Source organism: Armigeres subalbatus, chromosome 3, assembly GCF_024139115.2.
Source record: "Armigeres subalbatus isolate Guangzhou_Male chromosome 3, GZ_Asu_2, whole genome shotgun sequence".
NCBI lineage: Eukaryota > Metazoa > Arthropoda > Insecta > Diptera > Culicidae > Armigeres > Armigeres subalbatus.
Window position 1 is genome coordinate 39566797 of NC_085141.1, and position 26782 is coordinate 39593578.

At 40.8% G+C, this 26782-nt stretch overlaps 2 protein-coding genes across 2 annotated transcripts in view; one reads left to right on the plus strand and one right to left on the minus strand.

Moving 5' to 3' along the window:
- LOC134226164 (ATP-binding cassette sub-family A member 2) overlaps positions 1–26782 on the minus strand; it is a 122855-nt gene that overhangs the window by 51116 nt on the left and 44957 nt on the right. The window contains exons 2-3 of the mRNA XM_062706759.1: positions 5489–5609; positions 3375–5421 (exon numbers count right to left, since the gene is read on the minus strand). Of these exons, the coding sequence (XP_062562743.1) occupies positions 3375–5421; positions 5489–5609 (2168 nt within the window). The remainder of the gene's footprint in view (positions 1–3374; positions 5422–5488; positions 5610–26782) is intronic.
- Positions 15103–17056, plus strand: LOC134226165 (uncharacterized protein K02A2.6-like). The gene is made up of 2 exons (XM_062706761.1): positions 15103–15220; positions 15309–17056. Exon 2 carries the CDS (start codon positions 15603–15605, stop codon positions 16947–16949), a length of 1347 nt encoding a protein of 448 aa, XP_062562745.1. The 5' UTR covers positions 15103–15220; positions 15309–15602; the 3' UTR covers positions 16950–17056.

The following is a 26782-nucleotide window of genomic DNA, read 5'->3' on the forward strand; positions in this document are numbered from 1 at the left end:
CCCTCTTCAAGGGCCTTTTCCCAACTTGACCTTTGTTCTCCCATGCACATTCCTGTCATTTTTGTGTATTCTGCCTTTTCCGTCAGGTGTGTGATAAAAAGGCTGTGAAGGCGATGGCACAAATATCCCAAATTGAGGTGTACGTGCTCCTGGAGCCGACGTTCTAATACCTGGATGTACGTCTTTGGAACCACGATTGCTTTGATTAACATCTTGGTGGATCTCCGTTAATGTTCATATCAAGCTTACTTTGATGCTTTCAAAAATCAATAAGCAGGGTTTTGACTTTTCTTTTCAATGAGACCAAAGTAAGCATTTTTCGGGCCAAGGGAGAATATTTTTTCGTTGTTTATGTTGAGGATCATCTTTCACCCATCAATCTTTTTCCTAGAATATGCCTTGGAAGATAAACGAAAATCTTGCCTATTAGATGAAAATCCCTCTTTTCGTTTCATCACTTTTATCTCTCACTCACTTTCCGCGAGAAATATCGCAGAACAATTACAAAATTGTATGGCCACGCCGGGATTCGAACCGAGAATAGTAACAATAATAGCCGTAGGGATACGCTTACTCTAGCCACACCACCACGCTATCTGTATGAAAGCATTAAGTTATTTGTTCCACATAAGCTACTACAATTTGCATTGATGATGTCACGAAAAGACTCGGATATGAAAGAAAAAGAGCAAACCAACGATTGGCGGCAATCGAAGTGAGCGAAAAATGGTTATGACTCTCCAGGCTGCTTTTCTTTCCCGAAAAGCGATTTCTCCCCGAAAATTTTGGTGAGGGAGCATCCTGTGCTCCTGAGATTGAGTGAGCATTACGAACCCTGTCAATCAGATATTGCCTTTTCATAATAAAATAACACCAAGTACAATTTTACTGCCACACAGGAATCTTTCTTAGGGTCTGTCTCAATTGGATAATAAAACTGAAATTAAACTTAAAAGTAACATTTCAATAATTAGGGTAAATCACTACTTGGGCCTATGGACCCCATTCCCGGCTCACTGCACAGAAAGCTAATGATTTATACTGTTTAGTAGCCGTAGGTTTAAGATTGATCATTTTAAAAAAGTCTCCTACTTATCTCGCACAATACTCAATATTTTTCAACCATTTATTTCACTCCTAATCGATCCAATTATAGAAAATAAAAATGTAGACTTCAAACTTTTGCTCTTCGTTGCAACACCACTGAGCCGGAGTGATTCTTTCCACTTTTACAAAACGGTATCATCAAATAAACACCTACCTGAAAATCGTCACAGTGCTCGATACAACCATTGCTTCAGGCTGTTTATCACCACACAATAATGCTAAACTCACGCACTTCAATCTTTTGTAATTGTTCGTATCACTAGATTTTATATAAACATATTGGAATACATTTAAAAATGTATCCTCAAACCGAACAAAAAATCACCTCGGCCTAAGAACTTCTAGCTGTACAGTGCTGCCAAAAGGCCATAAGTCTTATTTTAGTATGAAGATAATCCTTCATCGTTAATAGGAAAACTGTCTAATACGTTGACGCTATCATGTTATTTATAATTCTCTCGATTTCAAAAGGTGGAAAAGATATTGTTTTGAAGTGTTTGGAAGAAATTTGGATGAGTAAATATATCTTCTCAACCAAATAAAAATGATTATGAATAATACCATCTGGCATCTTGTTGTCGTGGAACGTGCATATTTTTGTTTACGTCGCATTTTCTACCGTCCCGAGAGAGAGAATGAGAGTAAGATGTTGAGAGATTGAGTAAAATATTGCGTATGCCGAGGAGATTTGGGGTATGCCGGATAAGCAATCGCCTATGACTGAAATGAGTGCTGCACCATGTTGATTTAAATCAAATAAAAGCTTTTTCAAGCGGTGTTTAGTAAGAATAACTATTTTTGAAGCAGAGGTGAACCCCATCGCAATATTACACGGCCCACAAAATTCAGAAAAGTTGCCCCTAGTCATAAATCAAGACAAAATTTTCAAAACGACTTATCTGCTTTTGTAAACAAAGATTCACACGACGATTTGACGAATATGATAGCTCTCCCACGCAAACCAACACCATCAATAGGTAGGTGAAGGTTTCCGCTACCTGTTGATGGTGTTGGTTTGCGTGGGAGAGCTATCAGATTCGTCAAATCGTCGTTTGAATTTTTGTTTACAAAAGCAGATAAGTCGTTTTGAAAATTTTGTCTTGAAATATCAATTAAATAATGCAGTCGTGCGCATGTTAGGCCGGGAATGGGGTGAGAAACCCTATTGAATAACCCTGCTCGCAGAGCAAGATTACTTTTGACAGATATCGAACCATTTTCCATCGATGTCCTATTGGAATTGCTGGGTAGCACCAGCCATTCTTATAACGGGGTGATTTTTTTTCGATGATGATGGTTTGTTTTTGAGGGATATTAACTCAGGCGGTCATTCATCCCTATTAATTTTCGAACTGTCACTTTTAAGTTTAATTCTCCAAATGAGACAGACCTTACACGGTTAGATGACTTTACCCATTAATGGGTACTGTGTTATTGTTGATATTATTCCCACCGTGAAAAATTCACCCATTTTCTTCAAAAAGCGCCACTACTCATTAAAATGGGTAGTGGCACTTTTTCAAGAAAATGGGTGAATTTTTCACGGTGGGAATAATATCAACAATAACACAGTACCCATTAATGGGTAAAGTCATCTAACAGTGTAGGGTCTGTCTCATTTGGATAATTAAACTTAAAAGTGACAGTTCGAAAATTAAGAAATCACCCCGTTATAAGAATGGCTGGTGCTACTCAGCAATTCCAACAGGACATCGATGGAAAATGATTCGATATCTGTCAAAAATAATCTTGCTCTGCGAGCAGGGTTATTTGATAATTATTGAAATGTCACTTTTAAGTTTAATTTCAGTTTTATTCTCCAAATGAGACAGACCTTAGTCATCATAAACAAGCTCATTTGTCTTCCACTCATTTCATTATGATAATGGAAGATAACTCTTTTATCTTCAAACTTTTTCAGTAATTCCTTATGCTATAATTAAAAATTGATATCTACTAACTAACATCTCAAATCCTAGCCCCCTTATTTACGCCATTGGGTGAAACTATGAAATATTATAATTAGTTTTATAATATTTCATAGTTTGTATTGAGTAGTATTATAGTATTGTATAGTATTGAGAAGTCTTGAAGTTTTAAAACGTAGTTCACTTCAAATTAAAATTGTACTGTAACTCTACGTTGTGAACTGATAGTTTGAGTCTGATTTCTAAACACGGAATACAAAACTGAACAGCAATGCGACCGGCTTATTGTAAATGATTATCAGAAACCTATTTTAAGGCGTTAGAAAGTTGAATACTTACTTCAAAAATACCTCCTCCAATGTTGTATTTGTCATACTGATTGTCTCTATTCCGTAATCACTCTTGGAGTCCTCAAGTTCCTTCAACAACTCGGAGTACTGCTGCATGTTTTCGTACGGCAATGTAACGGCGAAGATCGATTGAACGGCCGGTCTCTCAGTCGCTTTGTCGATGTGATCAATAATTTTAGCCATTACTTTATCCCGATTAAAGAACGCTCCTTTCAACAGCTTCAAAGTGTATCCCTTTCCAAAATAGTGTTTCAAAAAAATGGATGTGCCAAACGCGATCAGTTCACCGTTCTCCATTATAGCGATCCGATCACCCAAAATATCCGCTTCCTCCATGAAATGCGTAGTAATAAGAATAGTATGATCTTTCTTCAAACGGAGAAGAATGTCCCAAATATCCCTTCTTGATTCGGGATCCAAACCAGACGTAGGTTCATCGAGAATCAGTAGCTTAGTCCGACCAATGATGGCGTTAGCCAAGCACAATCTTCGTTTCATCCCACCAGACAAATTTTTCAGTATTTCATCTCTTTTGTCCGCTAGATTCACCTTCTCGAGGATATCATCGGCTTCCCGTTCAGCATCCTTGACGTTCATTCCGCGCAGCGATCCGAAGAAAACCAAATGCTCGCGACAGCTCATGAAACTCAAAGCCACATTATGCTGAGGACAAAATCCGATTTGCTGGCGATAGTTGCTGGCATTGTCCTCCCCGTCGACCTCGATGTGACCCGACGTTCGTGGAATCATCCCTGTGATTATGTTCATAGTGGTGGTCTTTCCGGCGCCATTATGACCCAGCAGCGCAGTGATCTTGTTCTTGTAGATGTTCAACGATAGCTTTTGAACTGCTACACGTGTTCCAGATGACGTCTTAAATATTTTGTGCAAATTAGAGATTCGTACTACTTTTTCAAGACTGTTATCAATCTCTTCGACAACTCTTGCTGATTCCCTGCCATCAGCATGGTTTCTTTCAGAATGTTGCACTTGTGTGATCCTATTGTTGCTTTTTTGATAATATTTCTTGGAGAATATAAATGTCCATGGTTTTGGTGTTCCGTACTGACCAGGCCGCACGTTCGAAATGTAGAACCATAGGAAAGTCCATAAAGCAATTCCTACTACTTGCATGAATAATACAAAACCAAGACTGCTGTTTTGATTTCCCGGATAGCCGGTCTTGAATGCATCCAATGTTTTGAAACTATGCCAGCTGTTTTGATAATCATGCAAAATCGATACACCTATCTTAAACCCAGTCATAGGAAAAATCATTAGCAGTGTTTCCAAAGGTTTGTGTACGGACGCGAATACGACCGGAACAAAGTAGCAGATCGGAGCCACAATCGTCGAGATCGTAACCGATTCCAGCAGTGTACTTATAAAGAACGTGAAGCTTATAGAACATATTACAAACAGAACAAGAAGCACACAGACAAACACCATCTGAGCTGCGGTGCCTTCCCAGACGTCGGCTAGTATTGTGATCGTCAAGCAAAAAATCACGATCACGATCAGCTGTACAAAGTTTATCAAATATATTGCCACCTCGTTCCAGTAGCTGTATGGTGTTGCTATCTTCAGATATTCCTTCATCCCTGAAGCCTTTTCATCGACCAACGGTACTAGCAACAAATAAGTACATGCAACAGATACGCAAATTGCCAGCATCATGCTGACTACAAAAATTTCCGACGATTCCTGAGGTCGTGGCCCGGTCAGTGGAATGTGCTGATAGGAGTACTCGGGCAAAGCTGCCTCGGCTAGTCCCGTGCTCATCTGCACGAACGATTTTTCTACACCGTACTGCAAGGCTAAGAAACCACTCTCTTGATACTCGTTCCCATCCTTTAGGTAACTCCTGTACAAATCCCGGGAGTATATTTCATCCGTCCGGAAGTTGTTGTTTTTACTGCGAATTGTGTAGGATAGATAATTCCTGGACGAGTTCCTGTCGAATGCAATCGCAAAATAGTTCTGGTTAAAAAGCAGTATTTGTTCCATCTCAGCCACTGTCGGAAACGAATGCACTCCTGATGGATAAAAAGACATATTAGATAAAAAATAATAAGAAGTTCATCTCTGTTTTGTTTCACTTACTGTCGATGGTGATAAATAGCTTGATCCGTACAAATTCGATAAGCTCCTTAGTGAACTCATTTTCTGGTGCATAGAAGAGCTTACTGTAGCTACCAGATGGAAACGAATCGACAATGCCATCCTGAAAACGAAAAAGCGCAATACACAGTATCAGAAAAGTTCAACCTCGTACTGCTAATTGTTTTAATTAAATTTTAAATATAACTTTTATGAAAAGTTTCAAAAACATTTGGCTTTTGTTCGAATACCTTCCATCTTCTTCATATGTAACATCAAACCCGACCACCCATTTCTTCAATTTTCTTTTAAATTCTCCACACTCAAATAAATCGAATGATATATTCTATGTGCCCAACTCGCATAGAACTTACTTATGGTACCATTTTCCAATATTAAGTGCGACTTATGCGAAATATGTGCAATCATATTGAACTGTATTACAAATGTGAAATAATTTTAAGTGCATTGGGTATTAAAATTGAACTATAGTTCACCGCACATAAAATTCATTATGCAGGCAGTCAACGAATCTCACCACTGTAAACAACAAAACTTAAGCAACTGCGCAGAGTGCAAGCTGATAATCATTTGTTTTACGCGGATAACATTATGAAAACGACTGTATCCATCATCAAAAATAATGGTGAGGTAAGTAGAATGCTCAGAATATCTATCCTACAACGTACTAAATCGATAATTCTTTGGTTTTAGAAATCGGATGGAACCTTCAGGATGCCCGTTCTTACTCGAAAAGTAATGTCGATCATCTCAACATAACCAACAATAAGATCATAAGAGAACTGTCTGGTGGCAGGTGATGTAGCAGGATCAGGAAATGAAGTCTGGTAGTTGGTTCAAATCTGGAAGTGGAAGACAATTTGAATGGAGTCATCCCCGGCACGACACATTCCGAAACACAAACAAAAACCACATGTGATATGCCGTATTTTTTCCAAGATATGTTCCGGGTATGAAGTCCTTTCCGAAATTTCCTAGCTTGAAAAAACCCTAGTGATGAACTTGGTGAGATTCCCCTCGGAAAAAGGAACCGTTTCCAAACGTTGAATGAAGAAGTTTTATTGGTTTTATCGTCATGGGTGATATGACATTTGTGGTACCTGGGTGCGGGCCTGAGTATATGAGAAGGATGATTCAAATCGGGGAGATCATAGGATGTCATGAGGGTGAAAAGAACTATGTGAAATAGAAGTTTGAAATAAAGAATCTTGTTGAAAGCAGTTTAATTAATCTCGATTAATAAATCTAAAACTGGAAGTATCACATTGGCGACGAGGAATAACGGAAGGTATTGGAATATTTTTATAACATTGATTGTAAAACCTCGAAAGGTAGGATTTTTTTCTATGTAGTTATGTGACGATGGTGTTTTTTTTTGTCATCCAAAAAAAAAAATTGTATGCATATATATATGTTTGCGAGAAAAGATCACAGAGGTGAACCGCAAAATAGCACAGTATTCAGCAGAGGCGAACTGCTGCACCTAAAGACCGCAGAGGCGGACACGTCGCAGTACGTGGAATAGCCGCAGAGGCGGTAGGCTCCTGGAAGCGACTGCTTAGCAGTGAATCAGAAAAGACAGAGGTCATATATCGGACAGAGGTCATTTGCTGAGAAATCATTGCCAGAGGGCGATCAAAGACAGGTATGGAAAAAATGATTAATGAAAATGCACAAAACTTATTGAATGTAATGGGATTTTAGAAAACGCTTCGCGATGGAGAAGTGGAAATCGCCCAGTTCAAATTCAAATTGTTCCCCCAATGCCGTGCGGAGTGAATGGATCAAGTACAAAAGGAATTTTGATTACATAATCGCAGCAACGGGAGAAACGGATCGCACGAGAATAAAACACATATTTTTAGCGAAAGCCGGGCTGGACCTGCAAGAAGTCTTTGCATCCATTCCCGGAGCAGATGTAGTGGAGGATCTGGAGGAAACAGTCGATCCATTCGGTGTTGCGATATCTAAGCTTGACGAATATTTTTCGCCGAAACAACACGAGACCTTTGAACGCAACATATTTTGGACATTAAAGCCAGAGACGGGAGAATCATTGGGGAAATTCATGCTTAGGTGTCAAGATCAAGCGACTAAGTGCAAATTTGGTGACACTGGAGAAGAGAGCCGTGCAATTAGTGTAGTAGACAAGATAGTCCTATACGCACCAAATGAGCTCAAAGAGCAACTACTCCAGAAAGAAGTTTTGAGTCTCGACGACGTAACGAAAATGGTAAACTCGTACGAATCCGTAAAGCAGCAAGCGCAATCAATAAGTCTGCCAGGTACAAGCTTCTCTACCGAACCGGACTACGGATCTTCGTCGAATGTCAACAAGATTCAACAGCTATCACGAACCGAATGCACTCGATGTGGTCGGATTGGTCACATGGCGAACGATTTTAAATGCCCAGCACGATCCAGGAATGTATCAAATGCAAACGTATTGGGCATTTTGCCGCACAATGTCGATCGATCCCGGCAACTAAGCGCAAACAGTTCTCTAAGGCTGAATCGAGATGGACGAATAAAAGGTTTAAATCGGAGCAAGTAAACAAGATTGACACCGATGGTGCCAAGGAAGAAACTACCTTCTTGTTCAGTATCAGCGACGGAGGCGAAACAATTCAGATCAAGCTTGGAGGAGTTGTATTGCAGGTACTGATAGATTCTGGGTGTAAGAAAAACATTGTCGATGAGCGCTCTTGGAACTACATCAAAGCGAACGGAGCGAAAATATGGAACCAAAGAAAGAATTGTGATGAAATATTTCTACCATACGGGGAAAATGCGAAACCGTTGACTCTTTTGGGAAGGTTCGATGCGACGGTTTCCATAGCCGACGGAGCGAAAATTTTAGAAGTGGTCTCTACATTCTATGTGGTCAAGGGTGGCCAGCAATGTTTATTAGGCCGCATCACAGCCACAGATTTGGGCGTGTTGTTTATCGGGTTGCCGAGCACTCACGGAATCAACGCAATCACTAATACCGGAGCTCATCCGTTCCCTAAAATTAAAGGTATTCAGGTAATGACATGAGTTAAGATTTTTTTTTCTATTCAATAAAATGTTCAAACGTGGGGGGCTTAACCTCCGTTCAGGGTAAAATACCAATCGATGAATCTGTTCCGCCTGTTTGCCAACAACCAAGGCGGCCTCCTATCGCGCTCATGGTAAAAATTGAAGATAAGATAAACTCTCTGCTTGCTAATGATATTATTGAGACAGTTGAAGGCGGCTGTCAGTGGGTCTCTCCGTTGGTAACCGTAGTGAAGGACAATGGGGATCTACGCTTATGCGTGGATATGCGCAGAGCGAATGCAGCAATCATTCGTGAACGACATATTATGCCAACGATAGAAGATTTTCTTCCAAGATTTACGTCTTCAAAGTGGTTTAGCCGGCTTGATGTAAAGGAGGCGTTCCATCAAGTGGAACTTGAGGCTGAAAGTCGTTACATAACCACATTCATAACACACATGGGCCTATTTCGCTACAAGCGTTTAATGTATGGTATCGCTTGTGCCCCGGAATTATTCCAGAGAATCCTTGAACAAATTTTGAGTCCGTTTAGCAAGAACGTGGTCAATTTTATAGATGACGTTCTTATTTTCGCCAACACTGAGGTGGAGCATGATGAAGTACTCAAAGCAGTGCTGTCGACACTGAATGAATATGGCATACTGCTGAATCAAACCAAGTGTGTATTCAAGGTTCCAGAGCTGGAATTCTTAGGACACGTCCTATCTGCAGATGGTATTCAACCGTCAAATAGTAAAATTGAATCCATTCAAAATTTTCGGGCACCAACTACCTCAGAAGAAGTTCGCAGCTTTCTTGGTTTGGTAACGTACGTTGGCCGGTTTTTGCCAGATCTAGCAACAGTCACCGCTCCACTGCGTGAATTGACACACTTGGGGGTTTCATTTACATGGGGCAAAGAGCAGCAGGAATCGTTCGCTAAACTCAAAAAGATGATTGGAAACGTAGAGAACTTAAATTTTTTTGACAATAAGTTGAGAACTAGGGTTATCGCCGATGCTTCTCCGGTGGCTCTCGGAGCCGTTCTTATACAGTTCGAAGGTTCTACCGACATTGACCCCCGTCCGATTGCTTACGCCAGTAAAAGTTTAACGACCACAGAAAAGCGTTATTGTCAGACGGAAAAGGAAGCTCTTGCGCTGGTCTGGGCAGTGGAGAGGTTTTCCGTCTATCTTATTGGACGCAGGTTTGAGCTTGAAACGGATCATAAACCACTGGAAGCGATTTTCAAGCCAACAGCTAGGCCATGTTCGAGAATTGAACGATGGGTACTAAGGCTGCAGGCGTTTACATTTGAGGTCAAGTATCGTAAAGGTACAAGCAATATAGCGGATCCACTATCACGATTGGTTGAAGAACATTCACCTGAAGAGTTTGACGCTGAGAGTAAATTTATGGTATTAGCAGTTATGGAATCAGCAGCAGTTGATATTCACCAACTCCAAAAACTATCTGGCACGGACGTTACGCTAGAGGCGGTGAAACGCAGTCTTCAAACCGGAAACTGGGAAACTCAACTAGTTAAATCTTTCTCCCCTTTCAAGAACGAACTAGGACTTATAGGAGACTTAGTTGTTCGCGGGAATAAACTAGTTATACCTGATTGTCTGAAAACACGTATGCTGGAACTTGCACATGAAGGTCACCCGGGAGAATCGGTGATGAAACGACGACTGCGTGACCGGGTTTGGTGGCCTGGAATGGATCGAGATGCAGAGAAGCAGGTTAAATCGTGCGAAGGTTGTAGATTGGTGAGTCTACCAGCTAGGCCAGAGCCAATGATTCGTCGTGAGATGCCCTCCAAGCCATGGGTGGAGGTGGCCATAGATTTTCTCGGACCCATGCCATGTGGAACCTACTTGCTTGTTGTTATCGACTATTATAGTCGATACAAGGAAGTGGAAACAATGACAAGAATAACAGCAAAAGAAACTGTAGAAAGACTAGACAGAATATTCAGCCGCCTTGGATATCCACAATCAATTACATTGGACAACGCGAAGCAGTTCGTTGGCATAGAATTGGATGAATACAGCAAAATAAAAGGAATTATTCTCAGGCATTCAACCCCCTATTGGCCGCAAGAAAACGGATTAGTAGAGCGCCAAAACCGGTCCCTGCTGAAACGCCTTCAGATCAGCAACGCACTCGGCAGAAACTGGCGGCAGGATCTTCGCGACTACTTGCTGATGTACTATACTACACCTCATTCAATCACCGGTAAAACCCCCACTGAATTATTATACGGTAGAACGATTCGATCTAAAATACCTGCACTGGAAGACATCGAAAACACACCAGTTGATGAGGATGTACGTGACAGAGACAAGTTACTGAAGGAGAAAGGAAAGCTGGCAGAAGACCTCAGACGTCGTGCTAGAAAATCGTCATTGTCCGAGGGAGATACTGTTCTTATGCAGAACCTTTTGCCAGGAAACAAATTATCAACGACATTCAACCCAAAAGAGTATACTGTTGTTCACCGCTCAGGACCACGTGTAACCATCGAGGATCAAGCTACAGGCAAATCGTATGACCGGAACGTTGCTCATCTCAAAAAGGTGTCTGAGCCTGCAGCACAGACTGTTCCAAGTGAAGGATTCAGCTTTAATGAAGATAACCAGCCGCCGGTGCCTACCAATGACACCGATGACGAATTCTACGGATTTGACCTTGGAACGGATTACAGCGCGGGGTCTAAATCGGATCCATCAAAACGTCAGCGACGTGTAATCAAGAAGCCATCTAGATATGCAGATTAGCAACTATAACAATTTCATTGAAGAGGGGAGATGTGGTACCTGGGTGCGGGCCTGAGTATATGAGAAGGATGATTCAAATCGGGGAGATCATAGGATGTCATGAGGGTGAAAAGAACTATGTGAAATAGAAGTTTGAAATAAAGAATCTTGTTGAAAGCAGTTTAATTAATCTCGATTAATAAATCTAAAACTGGAAGTATCACAACATTGATTAAAAATGTATGTTCTTCTTCTTCTTCATTGGCATTACATCCCCACACTGGGACATTGCCGCCTCGCAGCTTAGTGTTCATTAAGCACTTCCACAGTTATTAACTGCGAGGTTTCTAAGCCAGGATACCATTTCTGCATTCGTATATCGTGAGGCTAACACGATGATACTTGTATGCCCAGGGTAGTCGAGACAATTTCCAATCCGAAAATTGCCTAGACCGGGCACCGAGAATCGAACCCAGCCACCCTCAGCATGGTCGTGCTTTGTAGCCGCGCATCTTACCGCACGGCTAAGGAGAGCCCCTTAGTATGTATAGTATAGTAGTGTATGTTTAAAGGTTCAATAAAAAACTGGCAGCACTTGCACCATCGACCCCGACTCGATATCACATCATGGTGTCAGAAGTGGTGGATTTTCAATTTTTCGCGTAGTAAAGCCGTGGAAAAAATAGCCGAAAGCTCGAAAAAAACCGCGATAGACGTAGTTTCGAGTGATAATAGGTGGAGGATAACAGAGGAACCGCGGATTAAGAAAGCATTCGCGATTAGAAACCTAGCGTCGTCTTGCAATTGGAAAAAGAAGATCACGAGAAAACTGATCTTCGTGTGTCGGTAAAGTAGTGCGCGATAGACGGAAAGTGAAGAAAAAAAAAACGTCAACATGAGTGTTGTTGGTGTTCATCCACCGAAATTTCTAAATTTGAGTGAAAATCTCGCAGAGTCGTTCCGAGATTTTAAGCAGTCATGGGAGATCTTCGTGTTGGCTTCCGAAATTGAAGAGAAGCCAGACAACGTGAAGGTGGCCCTACTAAAGAATTTCATGGGCTTAGAGGCAGTAAAGTTGCTCGATACTCTGCTTCCCGCTGCAGAACAAGAAACTCCCGAAGATATTTTGGATGCGCTAGAGGCATACTGCTTACCTCAGACTAATGAAACCTACGAACGTTTCGTTTTCAATACGGCAGTGCAGCGCGAGAACGAAGATGTGAACCAGTTTGCAAGTAGGTTGAGGAAGTTAGCAGTAACATGTAACTTTGGAGATCTGAAGGACTCAATGATCCGTGATCGCATTGTGGTGGGAATACGATCGGATGATACGCGTAAAGCATTATTGAAGACGGTAAACTTAACATTGGCCGGCGCGATTGATGCATGCCGGGCACAGAAGTTGGTCGATGATCGTATGGTGGCCATGAAAGTGAAAGAAGAACCACATGAATCGGATGCAGATTCGGAATTAATAGCAAAGTGCAATATGGACAAATCGAGATATCGATCGAAGCAAAAGTGCAAGTATTGTGGGCGAGATGACCATCGAATGGGCAGTCGTGAAGAGTGTCCCGCGAATGGTGTGACATGCCATAATTGTGGAAAGCAGAACCACTATGCCCGAGTCTGCCGGATGAAGCCGCCGGACAAGGAAACGTCCAAATATGCAGAATCGAATAGGCAAAAGAGAAAGCACACAAGAAAATTGGATTACATCGAGGAAAGTGATAGTGAATCGTCGGATTACATTACGAATGTGGAAGAAGTCAATGTCATAGAGAAGAAGATTACGACGGAAGTTAGTTTCTCAGTGCACAAAAGTGATCAAGCAAAACAGATTCGGTGCCAGATAGACACAGGTGCATCTTGTAATGTTATCACGTTACAGGCATTGGAGAGTATTACTGATGGCCAGGTTGAGTTGAAACCAAGTGTAACAAAGTTGAAGGGTTTCGGTGGGCAAATCGTGCCATCGATTGGAAGAGCTGTGTTGCGTCATAGTGGTGTATTGAAGTGCTATAGAGTGGCATTTCAGGTAGTAGATTTGCCAACGAAATTATTGCCCTTGCCGCTACTTGGATACAATACCTGCATTGCACTTGGGATCGTCAGCATAAACAACGTGAGAGTGTGTGAAGACGATATACTGAGGAAAAGTGACAGTCGAGAAATAAACAGTGTGGTGAAACAGTTCGATGATGTGTTTGTGGGAGATGGAAAAATACGAGGAAAAGTGAACATTGAATTGAATGACGAGTGCCCAAAAGTTCAAGAACCAAGAAGAGTACCTGTACAAATACGAGACAAACTGATAAGTGAATTGGACAACCTGGAGAGCAGGGGTATAATACAGAAAGTGAACGAGCCAACAGACTGGACAAGCAACATCATCATAGTGAAGCGCAACGAGAAAATAAGGATTTGTTTGGATCCCACAGTGCTAAATCAAGCTATCAAGCGACCGAGGTTTCAAATGACGACGTTGGAGGAGATACTACCAGGCCTAAAGGATGCCAAGGTATTTTCTACGCTGGATGTCAGAAACGGATTCTGGCACGTGGAACTGACAGAAAGTAGCAGCAGATTAACCGCGTTTTGGACGCCGAAAGGTAGATACATCTGGAAGAGACTACCTTTTGGTCTGTCGTGTGCACCTGAAATCTTTCAGCACAAATTCCAGGAAGCGCTGCATGGACTGGACGGTATAGAAGTACTCGTTGATGACATTCTTTGCTTCGGACGAGGCAAAACACAAGAAGAAGCTCTGGCAGATCCCAACAGAAATTTGGCAGCCCTTCTACAGCGCTGTCGGGAAACCGGGATAAAGCTAAATCGAAGTAAAATGAATCTGTACCAGTCGAAAGTGCGATTTTTCGGACATATACTGTCCAAAGAAGGCTTAAAACCTGATCCAATGAAAACATCTGCAATACAAGCGATGCCGGAGCCGAAGAATGCGGCTGAACTGCATCGGTTCATGGGACTTGCTACGTACATGGCAAAGTTTATTCCTCATCTGTCGGATGTGAGCGTACCTTTGCGGAACCTGCTCAAAAGTGACCGGTGGGCTTGGGGAAAAGAGGAAGAAGCATCCTTTAATAAGCTGAAGCAAAAGATAACCAGCATATCGTCATTGAAGTATTTTGACCCAGAGCGTCAAACCGTAATTCAATGCGACGCGAGCGGATATGCACTGGGCGCAGTTTTACTACAACAGGGACAGCCGATACTTTTCGCATCTCGAATGTTGTCAGCTACAGAACGGCGATACGCGCAAATTGAAAAGGAGACTCTGGCAATTCTCTTTGCGTGTAAACGATTTGACCAGTACCTGTTCGGAGGAAGAAGGATCATCGTGGAATCAGATCACCAACCTTTGCAGACCATATTCAGGAAACCATTGGCATCTGCGCCAAATCGAATCAAACAAATGATGCTCAGTCTTCAACGATATCATTTGGAAATCAAATACGTTAAGGGTTGCAAGTTGGTGTTAGCAGACACTCTATCCAGAAATATAGATATGCATTCAACCAACCCCGTGGCAAGAGATGCTTCTCAGCGTAGCGAACATCTTTATGAATATGTTCAGCATACCTTTTGAAAAGTTCTTCTTCCGAATCGTGCGTTTACAAACTAGATTTTATTTAAAATATTGTTGATTACACATTTTCAATTTGTTCAAAAATAATACCAGCTATTATGGGCATGTAAATATAATCCTAAGACATCTTTCTGCACACCATTTATTTCATTTCAATTTCACTAATGAATGTTGGTCAATTTGCATCCCCGGACCATTTCAACTGTGAAGCTCACCACAGTATAAACAATAATAATATCTTTTGTTTGATTCGGAGCGGGAGAACAAGTTACGAAATATGATTTCTTGTAGCGTTTGATTTCACCTATCGATTCACTCCAATTCGTAAGTTTATTATATTTTATCATCAAAAAACATAATTCCCATGCTCAAAGATGTAAATCTTGCAAATTATTTCGAAAACAATTTTCAGATTTTACCAAAACAAATAGTAAACAAAACACATGATGTTTATTTTCGTACAATAACAACGGACGGTAATGAGCTACCGTCCGTGGACATGGTGGCTATTGTCAAACCCCTTGTGATAGTATAGGACGCCAGGGGGGTGCATTCAACTGACGATGACAACGAATGGAACGAACTTTGGCAGAATATAGAGACTGTGAACGCTTTGGAGGAAGTAGACATACAAGATGCCGTGCTAAGTCAAATTCGGAGAGAGACACAAAGTGACGAAATTTTGCAGATCTTGAAATCCTACATCATGAGTGGCTGGCCCAGCGACAAGTCAATGATAACAGATTGCACGAAACCATATTTCGCATTTCGACATGAGCTTGTGATTCAAGACGGGATCATCCTTCGTCGAGATCGCATAGTCATCCCCACTGCTAGTCGAAAGACCGTGTCCAACCTGTTACATTACAGCCACCAGGGTGAACAGGCTACTCTACGGAAAGCTCGGAGTGTCGTCTATTGGCCTAATATGAACGACCATCTGCGAAACTTTGTGAAAGCCTGTGACATTTGTAACCGGTTTAAAGGATATCAACAGTGCGAACCGATGCAATCTAGTCAAACAGCTACATATCCATTCGAGATCGTATCCATGGATATTGGAGAAGTGTCCTATGACGATAAAAAGTTGTTGATTCTCGTGACAGTGGACCACTTTTCAAATTATTTTGAGGTCAACATTCTGACCAGTCAAGCAACAAAAAATTTGATTGATTGCACAAAGCAGACATTCACCAGGCTAGGAATTCCACGAAGAGCGATTACGGATTCTGCCAAACAATTCCTCAGCGTTGAATGGCAAACGTTCATGCGGAACTACGGGGTCGTGCATACAACAAGTGCACCGTATCATCACGAATCGAACGGTAAAGCGGAATCGGCAATCAAAATAGCCAAAAACATAATCAAGAAAGCCCTACATGATGGTAAAGATTTTTGGTTGGCGCTTCTAGAATGGCGTAATACACCGCAAGATGATGGCTATTCACCGGCACAGAAAATTATGGGAAGGTATCTTCGAGGACTCTGTCCAGTTCCATCGGATAAACTAAAGATACGTGGTGTAAACGCAGCCATAGTAAATGATCAGATGGAAACGAGAAAAATCAAATCTAAATTCTATCACGATCGAAAATCACAATCGCTGCCGACACTAGAACGAGGACAGGACGTTTACGTTCAGTTGAAACCGGAAACTAATTCCATTTGGACCAAAGGACGGGTTGCGGAAATCTTGAGCGATCGAGATTACAATATTGAAGTCAATGGAAACAGCTATCGTCGCAATCGTGTACATATCAGGGAATCCAGAGGAATAGAAGAATCGTGGAAAGAAGAAGATACTGAAGATCACTACCTCAGTTTAGATGGCCAAGACTTGACAGTACCTACCAGCACACCGAATGCCGATCAATCGAGGAAGGCGGAACCGGAAAGCAGATCAAGACACAGTGATAATCGAAATTGCAACCCTGGTAGCACCACAACCGCCGTTGGAACCAGTTCGTTATCAACACCAGTCGTGGACCGTCCTCAACGAGCAGTTAGAAGACCATTGAAATTCAAGGATTATGTTCTTGATACTTCGGAGTGAATATTTAATCTATAAAAAGAAGAAGATGATATGACATTGATTAAAAATGTATGTTTAAAGGTTCAATAAAAAACTGGCAGCACTTGCACCATCGACCCCGACTCGATATCACATCAATGGGAATACTCATTATACGTTTAATATGTATGTCTCAAAAAAACGGATAATAAATAATTTCCTAATTTTGTTGAATAAACAGTTATTCCATCTATTTACTTTATCTTTATTACTGATTATAAAAATATATGCAAGCCTAATGGTTAGGAGCGAATTAGTTTCATAATGAATTATAAGTGCAAATCTAATACAGAAATCAATAAGTTTGCACATAAAATTTATGATAATTGAATCGAAACATTTCTATTAGCGCCGCACATATTAAGCAAATGCAAAGTACACTGGTCAAAATATAAGTGCGGGGCACATATATACAATATGCATTTTATTCTGAGTGCATATAGATCTTTAAAGGTTTTCATACAGTGACTATAATATATTATAATTTACAAAAGCAGATAAGTCGTTTTGAAAATTTTGTCTTGAAATGAATCAAAACAAGACAAAATTTTCAAAACGACTTATCTGCTTTTGTAAACAAAGATTCAAACGGCGATTTGACGAATCTGATAGCTCTCCCACGCAAACCAACACCATCAATAGGTAGGTGAAGAATTCCGCTACATGTTGATGGTGTTGGTTTGCATGGGAGAGCTATCAGATTCGTCAAATCGTCGTTTGAATCTTTGTTTACAAAAGCAGATAAGTCGTTTTGAAAATTTTGTCTTGAAAAGTTAAAACACGGAAAATTGTTATCGATCTTTTCCAAAATATCGATATCTTCTTCTTCTTCTCTGATACAGACCGACCTTCTGTCAGTCAGTCTGAAAGGGTAGGGCTAGTTTCTGTGACTATATGCCCTGTTTCTTTGTCTATCGTCGATATGACGATGGATATCCAGCTGGGTCGCATGGTATACCTCAGTTGTGTTTTGAGATCTAAACCTGTTTCTCGAACAAACTCCACCACTTCTTTATAGATTGCAATATCTTTCGTTCGGAAAAGTTGGATTAGATTTGGAAATTTACAGTCAAACGAGTACTTGCAACGAATATGTTGCCACTTCATACAGTGCAATATGGAATGCTCTGCTGTTTCCATTTCGTCGCACATTTCGCATTCAGGGGAATCTTTTAGCTTCATTTTGGCCAACCAAAATGTACTCCAGTCATGTCCAGCCAGAAGTCTATTGAGAAGCCGAGTCTGTTGGCTATTCAGATTTAGGTCTTGAAACCATGGTTTCGTCGTGATTGTTTGTTGTAGCTCAAAAAACTTCTTACCCTTGTCTTCTGCGTAATTGGTGTACCATTGATTTGCATTCTCCGACTTTCTCCTTTTTAATATCCAGTATATATCCTTGAACGTTAGAAGGTTGTCTATTGATTTGACGTTCGCTTCCGTTGTAGCCAGCTTTGCTAAATTGTCCGCTAGTTCATTGCCAGCCACATTCACATGGCTAGGGATCCACTGTATCGATATGTTCCAGTCTGCCGCTGCATGTAATATTTCGTTTATTATCAGCTCTCTGTCTCCCTCCATTTTAGCGCTTTCCAATATTTCGCAGGCTGCCTGTGAATCAGTCAGTAAAACGTAACCAGCCAATCCTTTTTCAATTACCATTTCTAGAGCTATCCTGATAGCCACGATTTCAGCTCCTGTTATACTAGTTTCATTTTCTAGCCTAAACGATATTCTTCTCTGTGGATTTTCGATGAAGATTCCCACACCGCATATGTTGCCCAGCTTCGATGCGTCCGTATAGATCTTTCCTCTTCCTCTGTATTTCCCGTTCAGTGCAAACAGGGTAAGTTGTTTGAGACGGAGTTGGTTCGAGTTGGCTTTCGACGACGTTAGACCTTCTAGGGTTGAATGTATTTCGATGGCGGGTAGCTGTACACAATTCCTTACCATAGGCATTGTTATGTCGAATAGTCTGAAGTTTTTGTAGAAACATTTTTCCATGTAGGAGAGTTTACTTTCATCTGTGCCGTTGGGTATATGCAATGCATGTTGATTAGCTGTCTGCCATCTGCTGTTTGCCAGGCGATGTTTCGAGCAATCTCCTTTCCAGCGATGTACTCTAATCGTATCTCTAACGGTTCTTGCGCCGAAATTGCAAGTAACGTGTTCAAAGGAGTCGTTTTGGTGCATCCCGTAGCCTTTCGTAAACTTTGGTTGGTAATGACCTTAAGTATATTCCGGTTTGTAATCGATGCGTTACAGTACACTGTAGCGCCATACTCCAGGGTACCGCGTATCAGCGCATTGTGTATTTTCAGCATGGTTTGTGGATGGCCCCCTGCTTTGGCTCCGCTTATGATTTTGATCATATTGAGTCTGTCGTTCACCTTTTTGCGCAATTCCTTTATATGTCCTCCGAATGATAGAGATCTGTCGATTAGAACTCCTAAGTATTTATAACAACGAACTGTTTCTACTCGTGTTCTCTCTATAAGAAAGTTTAGCTCCTTGTTACTTGCTTGGAACAAAAGGCATTTGGTTTTGTTAGGGTTTACCCTAAGGTTTAACGAACTTGCCTTACTTATGAACACATCCAAAAACTTTTGCCCGATTTCTTCTAGTTTTTATATCGATTTTGCCGTGATCAAAATGCCAAAATCATCGGCATACTGCACCAGTTCTACTCCGTCAATTTGTATGTCATGTAAACAAGCGGTGTACAAATTGAATAAGGTGGGAGACAAAACATCTCCCTGGGGCAGCCCTTCACTAATCGTTCGCGTTAGACATTTGCCATTCATTTGGAAGATTATTTTGCGGTTTTTCAAGAATCCACTAACCCACGAAACGTATTCTAACGGCACTCCTTTGTTATGCATAGTTTGTACCAGCTTTTCAACCATAACTTTGCTGAAAGCGTTGGTGAGGTCCACAAAAATTATTCCTGTCATGTTTCCGTCTTGTTTGTTTTGCTTGACCTTGTTAATCACATAAGACACACAGGTGTTCGTCGACAGTCCTCTTCGGAATCCGAATGTTTTTTCAGGTAACATATTTGATTTCTCCGGTTGTATGTCAATGCCCAGAATACCAATCCCCAGAATCAGTTCCCCAGAATGGTATTTCCCAGAATTCCATTTCCCAGAACGACCAATTCTCCAGAATGATATTCCCCAGAATGCACCATTTCCCGGAAAAGAAATCCCCAGAATGACCCATTCCCCAGAAAAAAAAAACCCGAATGACCCGTTCCCCAGAAAAAGGTATCAGTCTAAGAAACTATGTTTTTCGCTGTCATTTCTATAAATTAAAAATACTACACGGAAGAAATAAACTACCCAATAGTGAGTTTAATTCACCCAACCTCGAACATCCGTACGGGAAGCCAAAATTGAGTAAGTAGGGTCGAAGTAGTTTGCCTTTACTCCCATGTTAAAAAAGTACCGAACGGAAATTTATTTACCCAAATGTAAATTTAATTCACTCAATTTCGACCTCAGGTAATAAAACTCAACACTGGCTTCCCGTATTGAACTGGCGTCGTTGGATTGTTTGGCTCTTTTGTTTTTGACAACAAAAGAAAGTGTGGATGAAAGAGAAGAGAAAAAATAACTCAAAAGTAAGTTTAAAAATACTAAATTTTGGGTACTTTTTTTCTTCCGTGTAGGTACTATATTTCTTTGCAAAAATACTTATATTGAAGTACGCATTTGCCCGGAATTAGGCAAAACGACATATGCTGCCTTATTTTAAAGCACGCATTTGCCCGGAATAGAGCCCATTTGATATGTTCGTTAGGGCTCACATATAATACGAAGGAGCATATAATCCATTATACTCGTTATTCATATTGGGGGAAGCCCATATGGCATAATGCCATTTGGCATAATGCCGTTTGGCATAATGACCATTTGGCATAATGTCGTTTGGCATAATGACCATTTGGCATAATCGTTGAAAAGAGTATGAAATGCAATGGGTCGTAAAAATATATTTTTTCCATTTTTAGAAGTATGTATTTACCTGGAATAAGACAAAAGAGTAGATGACTCCTTCTTTAAAAGTATGCGTTTGCCCGGAAAAAGGCAAACGAGTAGATAACTACCCGAGCAAAGCCTGACATCATAATGAGAGCAAAAAGAAAATATATTTTGATATCGACATCAAATTGAAATCATAAACTTAATCATAAACATAAACATCATATCATAAACATAAACAACACATCATAAACATAAACTTTGATATTCATGATTGATAACTTATTTAGGTATCAATTTGATGTTGATTTCTGAATAATATGAACTGATATTAAACTGATTACTTATTTCGTTATCCAAAACCAATATCAAAATCAGTTTTCGATTTGCTCTCATCGACAGCAGAAATAGTTTTCAATTTGATGTCACAGTAAGATTTTTCTGCTATACATTTTGTTATTTTAACCGTTAAAACGACCAAAAGGAAATCATGCTGAGTTATCAAAATTAGGCGATTTCACAACAACAAAATTAGTTATCGATTTGCTCTCCATCTTTGCTCGGGTACTTCTTCAAAAGTATGCATTTGCCCGGAAAAGGTAAAAGAGTAAATCACTCATTTTTTTAAAGTACGCATTTGCCCGGGATAATGCAAAAGAGTAGATGACTCCTTCTTTACTGCCCATGATCGCATTTTTGTAACATTTGCATTTTTGTCGATTTTGAGATAAGCTCATGAATCATCTCCAAATTGCTAGTTCTTCCAGCTGACCAGGTGAAATAAGAAAGTTTGTTCCGAAAAACTCGAAAAAACTACCAAGTTGTTTTGTAACATTAAGCAAAGTGACCGCATAACCGTAACACTGGAAAACTTTATTGCCGGTACGCCATGCGCTGTGTACAAAAAATTTCTAAAATAGATGGCATTCAAATACCAAGTAATGGAAATGTATCTACCGAAGATTCCAACTAGATAAAGTTTTTGTGCAATTTTTGGGTTTTTTTAGAAAAATTTTGAGATTTGTATACTTATGCATATTACAAACTTCATCGTTCCATTTCTCCCATGCCTACTTTTGTCGATTGTTACAAATATGCGATTACAGGCAGTTTAGAAGTACGCATTTGCCCGGGATAATGCAAAAGAGCAGATGACTTCTTCTTTAAAAGTATGCATTTGCCAGGAAAAAGGCAGAAGAGTAAATGACTCCTTCTTTGAAAGTACGCATTTGCCCGGGATGAAGCAAAAAATGACTCATTCTTTAAAAGTACGCATTTGCCCGGAATAAGGCAAAAGAGTAGATAACTTATTTTTTAAAAGCATGCATTTGCCCGGGATGAAGCAATTACGAAGTATTTAGTCTAAGCTAGGAAATGGTGCATTCTGGGGTATGGTATTCTGGGGATTAGGACATTCTGGGGAAAGTCTTTCGGGGGATGGAGGCATTCTGGGAAATGTGATTCGGGGGATAGGGGCATTCTGGGGAATGTCTTTCTGGGGATTGTGGTATTCTGGGGAATGGTTTTCTGGGGAGTAGTGCATTCAGGGGAATTCATTTCTGGGGAATCACTTTCTGGGCAATGGGTTTCTGGGGTATGACATACAATCGATTTCTCCAGTACTTTCTTCAACTCCTCTAGAACTGCGGTGTTGATCACTTTCGTACCTGTTGGTACCAGCGAGATTGGTCTCTTACCTTCCAGCGTTGATGGGTCCTTTCCTTGCTTCGGGATGGCCACCACTTTTATTACCTTTAACTCATCGGCTGGGGCACCTCGCCGCCATTGAGCATACTCTATAAGACTCTCTATAAGACTCTCTACAACGCTTAGTTGTAGTTGTTGAATCATGCCATAGCTAATCTGATCACTCCCAGGTGCTGATTTTGGCTTTTTCGAGAGCAAAATTCTGTTCCACTTACTTCGATATAATATGTCGTAACTTGCTGTCGCATCGACCGGTGAGTCTAATTCGGCGAATCGGTTCGCACCGAAATGCAGATCCAAAAAGCTTTCCGCGAGTTGTTGGTCTTCCATGAGCACATTGTTCTCCTTCCGGTGGTACTTTTTACCAGTGAGTCTTCCTATCATAGTCCAGAGCTCTTTAGACCACCAATATTTTGGCGTTCTTCTATTTCGCTTGCGATTCGTCTTACGAATCTGCTTCACTTCCCTTGCTAAGTCACTCCATGAACAAATTTTCTCCGGGTCTAATGTTATTAGTTGATCTCCGATCCGCTTCTGGTTATAAATCCATCCAGGTTGTTCGGTGCTGTTGGTCTTCAACTCAATGGCCATGTGATTGCTTCCTACACCGTACTCAAGCACTGACCACTTCATATCGCCGTATAGTTCCGGAGAGCATATTGTTATGTCGATTGCCGTGCTTTTTTTGTTCATTTCCACGGGGATATACGTTTTTGAACCATCGTTCAATACTATAAAGCTGTGCTGATTAATAAGCTCTAACAGCAGGCAGCCTTTCCTGTCTCTGGAATCATTCCCCCATGCTTCATGGTGTGCATTCCAGTCCCCTCCTATTATGATCTTTTTGAAGGATCTTAGTGCTTGAAAAATTCGAGTAACATCATCTTTAAAATCATCACTTTTTATTGCAGGACTGACGTAAATGGCTGAAATTGCTAATCCATGGCTTGGTACTTGTATCGCGACAGCCTGGGTGTGCTCTGTTAAGTTTGGAATAGGAACTTTCAGGTAGTTCAGACTGTTTCTGAGATAGATAGCTGCTCCACCGTAGCCATCTGAGCGGGAATGCATTATCGAAATTAATTTATTGGCTTTTTTCGGTGATAATTATACTACTCAAAGCGAAAGGGAGTAGATGAAAGTAATGAAGATACAGATTCGATTGACACCGCAAGCGAGCGGCAAGTGTGAAATGAATAGAAACTGAAGATTAGCAGAGGGCCATATGAGAGAACAAACATTGTTGAAATCGCTGTTATTCTGCCTAACGTCCACCCAGGAACGGCTTGGATAGTGACGTGGTGATCACTGTACCAAGACAGGCAAAATAACAGCGATTTCAACCTGCTAAAGTGCTGTTCGGCAAGCGTAAACAGTTCTATTGATTCGTGGCATATTTTCAGAGATTCATACAAGAGCGCGCTAAATCTCTTCACGCATAACTCTCGCAAGCTCATACTTCGCCCAAATTGAATCTTATTCGAACTGTATTTCATCAATTTTTCGCCAATTGGATTCTATAATTAGGAAAGCTTTGATCACCGCGTGACTTTATCGAAATTAATTTATTGGCTTTTTTCGGTGATAATTATACTACTCAAAGCGAAAGGGAGTAGATGAAAGTAATGAAGATACAGATTCGATTGACACCGCAAGCGAGCGGCAAGTGTGAAATGAATAGAAACTGAAGATTAGCAGAGGGCCATATGAGAGAACAAACATTGTTGAAATCGCTGTTATTCTGCCTAATGGAACGTACACACCGTCAAGCAGTTTGACCAACATTGACTCCACCTTTCGTTTATTCAAACATCCATCATGTTTTTCCAACAGCAGCACGAACAATCAATTTATTCGACCAACAATATCACACACGAACGACCGAAGCGCCAACTAGAGCACCAACCATCAAAAAATATATGAGGGTTTGTGCAACTTCACTCTAAATGCTCAAACATGTTCGGCGAACCTTGACTCCGCCCCGACTACTCAAACCAAAATCAAACCGTTTTAATTTTTTCCAACCGAGCCGCCAACTGTCAAATGGTTGTTCGAACAACTTCACACACGTTCAAACAAAGCAGCAACCGAAGCGTTTTCTTGGGGGCGGAGTCAATGTTCGTCAAACTGCTTGACTGGTGTGTACGTTGCATAACGTCCACTCGGATACTCGTGTAAATTGCTCAGCGCATCGTATGTGTTGGGCGAAACGATCGAGAACATTTCGCGTTTGTGTTCGTTGCAAGTGTTACTCCCAGTAGCGTGAGTGTTGGACTTACAATACAGGCATCGCACTCCTTTGTCGCATACTTCGAATTCTTGTTCATCCTCATGCCTTTCCGTGCATTTATCACATCTCCTGTACCCTTTGCAGTTTTCCGATTTAGCACACTTTAACTTGAAAAATATCCACTTATCCCGTTTTTCCACAGCGATTCCTTTTTTTCGAAGCTAACGCGTACGACCGTTGAAACTCGAATGGAATATCGATATCAATTGATGCCGCCAAAAAGGTAAAATTTTTACAGTTCTTTACAGTGCTTTACCGACCTGTCAATGTTTTCAACACTCAGCGAACTGGACTATCGAAATTCATAACTAGCGCCGTATGAATCTTCGACTGATTATTCCCCCAACAGTGCTTCTTGTACGCAGTTACCTTCCCCAGTATTCAAGCGTCGATGGGCGTGTGGTCCACATACCGGCCTCCCGACCCCGACGTCCATGGTTCGAACCCAGTCTGCAGGCTTCGGAATTCTCACTCATACGAATAAAAACCTAGGATTAATTCCTTTGGCGGAGTGTGATTTTTCTTGTTCCCCTGTGAGGAAGTCTTCTCACACAACATTTTTATCCGGATAGAATAACGGGTGATAAGTTCGTGAGCGCCGGATCACCGGATAATTTAATTGTGATCAACCAGTTTTTCCTTCTCGTCGCTTGTCCAGATAAATTTCACAAGCATATTCACAAAAATTAAAGACCGCCATGGGATTCGAACCCAAAACAATTTTGAAATGTTTAGAGCGCCCACTATAACCACGCTACCACATGAACTGAATGAAAGAAGAAAGAAAAACTACTGTATTGAACCTTCTACTTATCGTGGCGCATCGTCACATTCAAGTCACATTCAATCAGTTTGGAGCGGCAAAGTAAGCAGCATTTATTTTTCGCGAAACATGCGAAGAGGAATAACAATTTTTCGCACCATCGCTTGTGCCGGAGTTTATCGCGCTGTAATTTATCCGGATAAAATGGATGGTGGAGCGATCTGTTGTCGCGTGAGTGAGTGAGAAATCCAAAGCCTGCCAGTCTGCCGCACTTTACTTTTTTTTTAATGAAAATCATCATTCATAAGACAACATATTGAAATGCATACCGATTCCTTGTGGCAAATTTTCATAAGGCGTTTAATTGAAAATCATACGTCCATTTCCCTCAGTGATGAGAAATGTGCCCAGAGAAACTCGCAGAGAACTTAACCATTAGCCCACAATGCAGTGTTGATTGTGAGTAGCTAAATTGTATTATTTAACATTCTATGCCTTGTAATTTCCGTTCAAATCCTTGTTCAAATATTACTTGTATACACGGGAATTATTTCCCACCTCACACTATTTTCATATTCATCTCATTTACCCAAATGCAAACCTAAAACATCAATGGCAAGATCAATGGCGGTCAATTTGTTCATAAATTATATTACGGCATTTAGAATTGAAACCCTGTAGTATATATCCAACTTGGACTTTATTTTGTTTAGAGTGCACGTCAAATGACAGCTGCCTACAGTCCAATACACTTAAGCCTAATTCATATTGCATTCACACACACACATGATATTGTAATATTGTATTCGTTTAAAAGGTCTGAACAATATACTACTCGTGCTCAGTTTGGTATAACTTACCTCAAGAGTACTATCTTTTAAACCCATCCGAAAGAAACGACGAGGTTGATACCCGGTGTATTAGATTTTATTGCAAAGACGACGCCATACACGGAGAAACACGTTTACTCATTAATGGGTACTTTTTCTTTGCTATCTCTTTCCCTCTGTTGAAAAATTTACCCATTTTGAGAGAATAAGTGGATCTACTCATTTAAATGAGTAAATCCACTTAT

Bases quoted from the DNA above. Each gene is read 5' to 3' on its own strand.
- LOC134226165 (XM_062706761.1), top strand. From the start codon at position 15,603: ATGAGTGGCTGGCCCAGCGACAAGTCAATGATAACAGATTGCACGAAA.